The sequence below is a fragment of the Capra hircus genome, chromosome 15 (assembly GCF_001704415.2).
Source record: "Capra hircus breed San Clemente chromosome 15, ASM170441v1, whole genome shotgun sequence".
NCBI classification, from domain to species: domain Eukaryota; kingdom Metazoa; phylum Chordata; class Mammalia; order Artiodactyla; family Bovidae; genus Capra; species Capra hircus.
The window spans coordinates 2,345,571-2,354,324 of NC_030822.1; the positions used below are offsets into that span (position 1 = coordinate 2,345,571).

Consider the following 8,754-nt stretch of genomic DNA (forward strand, 5'->3'; position numbering starts at 1 on the left):
TGCTATTGGCTAACCTAGCTGTCGCTTTTACTACCTAAGTCATTTCATTGGTTAAGCGATTGCTGCGAGCGGAGGCCTCGGAAAATTTAATAATGTTAAGGAGGATTTCCTGAACGTTCTCAGAAGGCGACGGAAGTCGTTGCCGGAAGAAGGTAGGCAGGGCCAGAGGCAGTCCAATGGTAAACGACTCCTGGAGGAAAAGGGCGGTACCCCGTGAAAAGATTAACCAATGAGAATCATTAACGCCAGACACCGGGACGGCGCCGGGGCAGAGGGGACGATGGAGAATTTCACGGCGCTGTTCGGGGCCCAGGCTGACCCGCCACCTCCCCCAGCGGCACTCGGCTTCGGACCCGGAAAGCCGCCCCCCCCGCCGCCGCCGCCTCCGGGCGGGGGGCCGGGCCCGGCCCCGCCCCCGACCGCCGCTTCGGCCCCTCCCGGGAGCGACAAGTCGGCGGCAGGCTGCGGCCCCTTCTACCTAATGAGGGAGCTGCCAGGTGAGTCCGAGGCCCGGCCGAAGCCGGCCAATCAGATCGCCGCGAGGTGGGGCTGGGCGTGGCTCCTAGACGCCGAGGGAGGTGAGGGGAAGCCCGGGCGGCGCGTGCGGGGATTTCGGAGCTCCGTGTCGGAAAGGACTGCGAATTCAAGGCCAAAGGCACGACAGGAATCCTCAGGATGGACTGGGAATGAGAAGAATGGGTCTCTGTGGCCGCCTTTCACGCTCCGCCCTGTCTCTGACGCTGATGGTGGTTTTATGATTCCCTAAAAGTTACTCCCTGGAGATTCAGACGGTAAAGAATCCGCCTGCAATGCGGCAGACCTGGGTTTGAGCCCTCAGGTGAGAAGAGCCCTGGAGAAGGGAAAGGCTACCCACTGCATTATCCCTGCTTGGAAAATTCCGTGGACGGAAGAGCCTGGAGGGCTACAGTCGATGGGGTCGCAGAGTCGGACACGACTGAGTGGCTAACTGAAAAAGCACCCAGGGTTCAAGTTTGGAATTTGAGAGTCCTTATTTAACATCCTTGCGGACCTAGTTCCAAATCTGCTTCCGACTTCCTGTTGGTTTGTTGCCTTTCTTTTTTCTCTGGGCCTGGGCCTTTCCTCATCTGTTGGAACAAGTGAATAGAATTGGACCAGACTCTTTCATTCAAAAACTTATTTCGTTGAGCACCTATTTTATGTACCAGGGGGTATTGTACACTGAAGATACAACTGTGATTAAGGCTGACAAGATCCTTGCCTGTTTGGGAATTTACGTGCCAATGGAGGAGGCAAAAGGTAACAGGGTGAAATCACATAGCAGTTACGGCTGTAGGAAAAAAAAAATGTGATAAGATTTAAGGGAGCTGAACTGCTTTAGCTAGAGTGATCAGAGAAGCTCTTTCTGAGTAGGTTACTTTAGAGTTAAAATGTAAGCGCAGAGAAAGAGCTAGCCATTTATGAGTGGGAGAAGGAATAACTGGATACAAAAAAGAAATGAAATCAACAGCCCCAATGTGAGAAAAATCTTGTAATGTTTGAGGAACAGAAGATCAGCTGGACTCCAGTGAAGTGAACAGAGGAGTGATAGATAAAGTGAGAGTGTAGGCAGAGGCCTGTGTTAGACATTTAGATTTTAACATATTATTGACCAGAAACATGTCAATACCTTTTTTAGAGAGTGAAACCATTAACATCACCGTGGGAAGTTGTTAAAGCTTAAAATTGATCAAGGATTCATCATACAGCTTATCATTGACATTATCATTCACATTTTGCTCTGTTAGGTTTTTATTCCAACCTTGTGTACCTTATGAACACAAGTTTATTTTCAAAAAATTTTAAAAAGTGACACATCATGCAATTTTGAGTGAAGAGAATTTTTTCAGTGAATTTTATGCAGATACTTTCTCTTATTGTCCGAGCAGCACCTAGTGCTGCAGTCCATGGGGTCACTAAGATCGGACACTACCGAGTGACTTCACTTTCACTTTCATGCATTGGAGAAGGAAATGGCAACCCACTCCAGTGTTCTTGCCTGGAGAATCCCAGAGACGGGGGAGCCTGGTGGGCTGCCGTCTATGGGGTCGCACAGAGTCGGACACGACTGAAGCGACTTAGCAGCAGCAGCAGAAGATGATAGTTGTTCCGAATGTAGTTCTGATTCAGATGATGTGACTGTTAGACCAACAAAGAGACAAAAAACCTTGGTGATTGTTTTCTGATACGGAAAGTGAAAATGAAACTCATGGTGCTGGAGAAGACTTTACAGGTGTGTCAGCTGTAACTATTGAATGTAATAATGCAAAGTTACATTCAATGTAACTTCAATAGTGAAATAGCTGAATTAATTATTGCGTAAGTTTCTACAAAAATCCCCCTTTCAATAATGTTACTGCTTAGTGGTCCAGGAAAGAGGTGGTTTAGACTAGGCGATAGCAATGGAGGAAAGAAGTAAATGGATGCAGGATAAATGTTAGAGGTAGAACTGACAGGAATGAAGGATTGAATATAGAAGTGGAGGAGAGAAGAATTGAGGGTGATTTCGAATTTTTGGCTTGAATAACAGGATTGATGGTAGTGCTGAGGTCAGGCAAGAACAAGTTTGAGGAGGTGGAAACCGAGAGTCATTTTAGACATACATGTTAGTCTCAGGGACATCTTTCAGTTCATCCCACGTCCATAGCTTTGACTGTACGGACCTTTATCGGCAAAATGATGTCTTTGCTTTTTTAAAATGCTGTCTAGGTTTATCATAGCTTTCCATTCAAGAAGTAAGCATCTTTTAATCCCATGGCTACAGTCACTGTCTGCAGTGATTTTGGAGCCCAAGGAAAGAGAGTCTGTCGCTGCCACCACTTTTTCGCCTTTTATTTGCCATGAAGTGATGGGCCCTGATGCCATGATCTTAGTTTTCTGAATGTTGAGTTTTAAGCCAACTTTTTCACTCTCTTTCACCCTCATCAAGAGGCTCCGAAGTTCCTCTTCACTTTCTGCTATTAGAGTGGTGTCATCTATCTGAGGTTGTTGCTCTTTATCGCAGCAATCTTGATTCCAGCTAGTGATGTTTCAGTAAGATGTTTATACCTTCAACCACAAATGCAAGTTGAAGGAATTTGAGCTTTTTCCTGAGGGAATGGGAAACTATTGAGATTTTTGAACTGAGTCCAGCTTCTAAAGATATCTAGAGAGCATGGGTGCCATGTAGTAAAATAAAGGAACCATGAGTGAGGTGGGGAAAATCTGGAGTTAAAAAAAAAAAAAATGTCAAGGGAATTCCCTGAGAGTCCAGTGGTTAGGGCGCCATACTTCTTCTGCAAGGGGTTTGATCCCTGGTCAGGGAACTACAATCCCATAAGCCTCCTGGTGCAGCCAAAAAAAAAAGAAAACTGAATCTGCAGTGAATTAATTAAGAGAATGTTGGAAATGGAAGATTAGTTTTCAGGAGTGGAATCAGGACTGAGGAGAGAGATTTATAAATCATCTTCGTAGAACTCATGGGCAAAACAGAACATCGGACGGACTCTTTTAGGTAAAGAATTTAGCAAAAGCACAGAGTGGGGAAAATGGAAGGAGGCAGTGCTGACGTGGGAAGCACTGAGTCCCTGAGCCGCCCGCCGTCACGCAGCCCACTCTCAGCGACAGCTGGCGCGGAAGACAGCGCAGCAGAATAGGGTGGCGCGCCAATAGGGAGGAAAAACACCTTACTCATTTAATGTTTACTGAGCACCCGTGAGATGTGGATGAACAAGGCATTTTTCTCAGCCCTCAGTGGCCTGATAGCTCAGAGCTGAGTTTTCTCAAGTGAATGATTATCAACAAGTCACTTTTGTCGTTTGTACCCCAAATGGTCATCATAACTAGACTATGAAATTGTAGGTTAGATGTTTCTACTCTCACCACTGGACCCTAGTTAAATTACTAAGAGGAGAGTGAAAAAGCTGAGTTGAAATGCAGCATTCAAAAAAACGAAGATCGTGGCGTCCAGTTCCATCACTTCATGGGAAATAGAAGGGGAAAAAGTGGAAGCTGTGACAAATTTTATTTTCCTGAGCTCCAAAATCACTGCAGATGGTGACTGCAGCCATGAAATTAAAAGGCGCTTGCTCCTTGGAAGGACAGCTATGGCAAACCTAGGCAATGTACCAAAAAGCAGAGACATCACTTTGCTGACAAAGGTCTGTCTAGACAAAGCTATGGTTTTTCCAGTAGTCATATATGGATGTGAGTTGGATGTAAAGAAGGCTGAGCACCAAAGAGTTGATGCTTTTGAACTGTGGTGTTGGAGAAGACTCTTGAGAGTCCCTTGGACTGCAAGGAGATCAAACCAGTCAGTCCTAAAGGAAATCAGTCCTGAATATTCATTGGAAGGAGTGACGCTAAAGCTGAAGCTCTAATATTTTGGCCACCTGATACAAAGAGCCAACCCATTGGAAAAGCCCCTGATGGTGGGAAAGATTGAAGGTACAAGAGAAGAGGGCGGCAGAGGGTGAGATGGTTGGACGTCATCACCGACTCAATGGACACGAGTCTGAGCAAACTCCAGGAGGCAGTGAAGCACAGGGGAGCCTGGCGTGCTGTGGTCCACGGGGTCTCAAAGAGTGGGACACGACTTTGTGACTGAACAGCAACAACCGCGATTCTTTGAAAAAAGTCAGCCGTGAAATGTTGAGACCGATGATGCCTCCCACCTACAGACTTTATACTTTCCAATATGTTTTCAATTGAACCTTGAAAAAACGTTAAGTGTAATTGTGATAGCTTTTACTGCATTCCATAGGTAAGCAGAAACAGGCATACAAAGGATTACAATTTTAGTTGCCCAACTTCTAATTAAACATTTCTTTTTTTCTAGGCAGAGCTATCATATTTGGTATTATAGGAAGAGTGAAGATGGTGGTACCAAAGTTACCAGCAGTAGCTAGAAAAATCTGTTTTTCTCTGTAAAGGTGACTGGAGTTTCTTGCTAGTTTTTTTTAAAAAAAAGGAAGCAAGACACTCACACCACTGGGTTATAGTCGGCCTTAAGCATGGTTGTAGCTGAGCTGTGAGGTTATATTATTCTAACAGCCAGAAGTATTAACTTCTCATTAGGATATTGATGAAACACAGAGCGATGTGTAGCACAGGCTGTAAGCACTGTGTCCCTTGTTACTCTGGTTACACTGACTGTCTCCTTTATTGGGTTAAAGTGGTTTCCACCACTGCCCTGTTTAGATTTTTGCCTATTCCCCTCCTTCCAACCTACCATCCTACAGTACAGTATTTTTAGTGTTTGTTGTGTGTTATTATTTATTCTTGCTATTTCTTACTCAAAAATAACTTTTCTGTATTGGTAATTCTAACTTAAAAGATCCCTTACTTAGGTTAGAATATAGTCTTTTACTTTCCCTTCTAGGTCAGTGAATTTAAAAAAAAAAATCTCTATTCTCGGAAAAGACCCTGATGCTGGGGAAGATTGAGGGCAGGAGAAGAGGGCGAGAGAGGGTGAGATGGTTGGACAGCATCACCACCTGAGTGGACATGAGTTTAAGCAAGCTCTAGGAGATGGTAAAGGACGGGGGTCACAGAGTCAGATGCAGCTGAGCTACACAACAGCTCTTGGAACTGATTCTTCTCCTTTCTCTTCTCCCTGTGTGCTCTAGGCAGCACCGAGCTGACAGGCAGCACTAACCTGATCACACACTACAACCTGGAGCATGCCTATAATAAATTCTGTGGGAAGAAAGTGAAGGAGAAGCTGAGTAACTTCCTGCCCGACCTGCCCGGGATGATTGATCTGCCTGGTTCCCATGACAACAGCAGCCTGCGCTCCCTCATCGAGAAGCCCCCTATCCTTGGGGGCTCTTTCAATCCCATCACAGGGACCATGCTGGCTGGCTTCCGCCTGCACACTGGCCCGGTGCGTGCCCTCCTGGGGAGGTGGGACAGTGGGGAGGCCCGTACTTGCCCTCCTGGGGAGGTGGGACAGTGGGGAGGCCCAGCGCGTGCCCTCCTCGGGAGGTGGGACAGTGGGGAGGCCCAGCGCGTGCCCTCCTGGGGAGGTGGGACAGTGGGGAGGCCCAGCGCGTGCCCTCCTGGGGAGGTGGGACAGTGGGGAGGCCCAGCGCGTGCCCTCCTGGGGAGGTGGGACAGTGGGGAGGCCCAGCGCGTGCCCTCCTGGGGAGGTGGGGCAGGGGGAGGCCCGGTGCGTGCCCCCCGGGTGAGGTGGGGCAGGGGGAGGCCCGGTGCGTGCCCCCCGGGTGAGATGGGGCGTGGGAGGCCCGAAGGCTTCGTGGTGGTGGTCCTCCCCGCGTCTTGACCCCCCTCGAGTACTGCGCAGAGCAGGTGCCGGCAGCAGTGCAGGTGGGAAGGGGTCCGCGCCCTCTGCTCACCAGCCCTGCCTTCGGCCCCTGCAGCTGCCGGAGCAGTGCCGCCTGATGCACATGCAGCCGCCCAAGAAGAAGAGTAAGCAGAAGCACAAGCAGAGCCGCAGCCAGGACCCCGTCCCCCCGGGTAAGAAGCGGTCGTCTTCCGAGCTGCAAAGCCGGACGCTCTGAATCTGGTTTGACCTTCCTCAGTGAAAAGCTCAGTTAAGTCCCTCACGAGCCCTGGGATCCCCGCTTCTCCTTGGAGAAGAAGCTGACGTAATGCAGCCGCCCAGGCAGGCGGGACCTCGGGCCGGGGCTTCGGCGGAGCCTCTGAGCGCATCCTGGTTGCGCAGAGAGCAGCGGTGCCCTGGCCGAGGGGTTTTCCTCGCGCCCCAGAGCTCTGGCGGCGCAGGATTCGGGGCCCGACCCGTGATGGGCACCTCGTATCCCCACCAGAGACGCCGTCTGATTCAGATCACAAGAAGAAGAAAAAGAAGAAAGAAGAGGACCCTGAGCGGAAGAGGAAGAAGAAAGAGAAGAAGAAGAAGAAGGTGCGGTAGGAGCCCGCCGCGGCGGCCCCGAGTCCCCGCCGCGCCCAGGCCCCCGAGTCCCCGCCGCGCCCAGGCCCCCGAGTCCCCGCCGCGCCCAGGCCCTCGGTAGAGCCCCCTCCTCTTCCTCTGCCCTCCTTTCCTTCCAGAACCGACACAGCCCGGAGCACCCCGGGATGGGCAGCTCTCAGGCCAGCAGCAGCAGCAGCCTCCGCTAAGCGGCTGGTGGACCCTGCCAGGAGGACTTCCCTGCTGGGCCGGAGGCGGCCCTGGTCAGCGCCGGGTGCAGGGGCGGAAGCCGCGCAGCCGGAGGAGCCGATGGGGAGATGGGCAGGGCTCCCGGCGGCCTCCGCCCGCCTCGCTTTCTCATGGACACCTCTTCCCCTCCCAGGAAGCTTTCTGTTCACCTCTTGTGTGCAGTTTGTCTGATGTAGGATTTGGTCTGATTTGTTAGGATTTTTATTCTCTTAAAATTGCATTTATCAAACTGGCTGAAGCGTGGCTGCCTGTCAGGAGGTAAGTGCCTTTCCGTGGGAGTCAAGGTGTGAGCCGGGGAGTGCGGAGGTCTGAGGGGGCTCGGACCTTGCGTGGCATGGTTTCCTCAGCAGGCAGGGCAGCCGCCCGAGACCAGGGAGCAGGGTCCAGGAGCGGAGTGCGCCGACGCCTTCCTGCCCCAGACTTGTTACCACCCTGCCCCCGAGACTGCCAGCTAGTGCCTGGATGACCTTCCTGCTTAAGGCCGGCTGTGTCCTAGGTCAGTTTCATGTGGAAACTCAGTAGCCGATGGAGAAAGCACCCACAGTCAGAAGTGAATTTCAGCAAGGTTGCCTCTTGGTCAACCCTGTGGTTTTTTTTTTTTTAATAAATTTCTGGCAAGCAAAGGTAAATGATTCTTTATAATAAGAACTACTTTTGATATTCGTCACTCCCTAAGACAGTGAAATTATTTGGCTGATGTGAATGCCTAAGCTTCTAAGACAGCAAAAAAAAGTCTCCCAAATCTTTAGCCACCTGATGCAAAGAGCCACCTCAGTGGAAAAGATGCTGATGCTAGGAAAGATTGAGGGCAAGAGAAGAAACCGGCAGAGGACGAGAGGGTTGGACGGCATCACTGACTCACAGACGTGACTTTGAGTGAACTCGGGGAGACAGTGGAGGATGGGAAGTGTGGCATGCTGCAGGTCAAGGGGTCGCAGAGTCAGATGCAACCGAGTGACTGAAAGAACTGGCACGAGGCAAAGCAAACCCCTGCAGTGTCTGCAGCAGGCCAGGTACGCAGAAGTCGCCACAGGAGCGCCCCAGCTGACGGCGCCTTGACCTAAGCCCAATGACATGGCTGGAGTCTGCTGGGATGAGCCAGGGTTGGTCCTAGAGCAGCAGACGGAAAACCACTCATTCTGCTCGTGTTAACCTAGGATTTCAGAGCGAGGGTTTACAGACTTCAGTTACAGACGGGGAAACAAAGGCCAGCTTTCTGAGATGAGTGTCTAAGGGTGCCTATTTAAACGAGGACACAGCCTTCTGCTTTTGACAGGGGACGGCTTGGGAGGTCACACTGCCCCGTACATCCGTGTGGTCTGCCTTTCACTCCGTCGTCGTCCACTGGCTTGCCTCTGGCTGCATCCAAAAGGAGCTTTACCATCCAGAGAGAATTCTGTTAAGGGATTGTAGGCAAAAGTCAAGAGCTCTCTCAACTCTGAAATGCCAAGTTTTGGTCGTTACAAGACTTTTCTGAAACATCCAATTAAATCACTGAAATAAAAACAGGATCTCTTTTGTCTTAAGTGGGTTCTCTTCACCATAGTCCTGCTTAAGGATGGGCCCGGACCAGAAACGCTTAGGAGGTCGTCCTTGTAACTTCCCGTCAGATCAGTCAC

At 50.3% G+C, this 8,754-nt stretch overlaps 1 protein-coding gene across 2 annotated transcripts; it reads left to right on the forward strand.

Annotated features, from left to right (window-relative positions):
* Nucleotides 86-8,646, forward strand: MED19 (mediator complex subunit 19). 2 transcript variants are annotated; one of them, XR_001919193.1, is made up of 6 exons: nucleotides 86-497; nucleotides 5,625-5,881; nucleotides 6,378-6,474; nucleotides 6,786-6,880; nucleotides 7,027-7,631; nucleotides 8,412-8,646. XR_001919193.1 is itself a non-coding variant. In XM_018059046.1 (5 exons), exons 1-5 carry the CDS (start codon nucleotides 230-232, stop codon nucleotides 7,093-7,095), a joined length of 786 nt encoding a protein of 261 aa, XP_017914535.1. In that variant the 5' UTR covers nucleotides 86-229; the 3' UTR covers nucleotides 7,096-7,807. The 2 variants fall into 2 exon arrangements, 1 of the variants encoding a protein (XP_017914535.1); XM_018059046.1 differs by lacking the exon at nucleotides 8,412-8,646 and having other exon boundaries at nucleotides 7,027-7,807.

Bases quoted from the DNA above. Each gene is read 5' to 3' on its own strand.
- MED19 (XM_018059046.1), top strand. From the start codon at position 230: ATGAGAATCATTAACGCCAGACACCGGGACGGCGCCGGGGCAGAGGGG. The intron at 498-5,624 runs GTGAGTCCGAGG...TGTGTGCTCTAG, and splicing joins CCTAATGAGGGAGCTGCCAG to GCAGCACCGAGCTGACAGGC. The intron at 6,475-6,785 runs GTAAGAAGCGGT...TATCCCCACCAG, and splicing joins CCAGGACCCCGTCCCCCCGG to AGACGCCGTCTGATTCAGAT.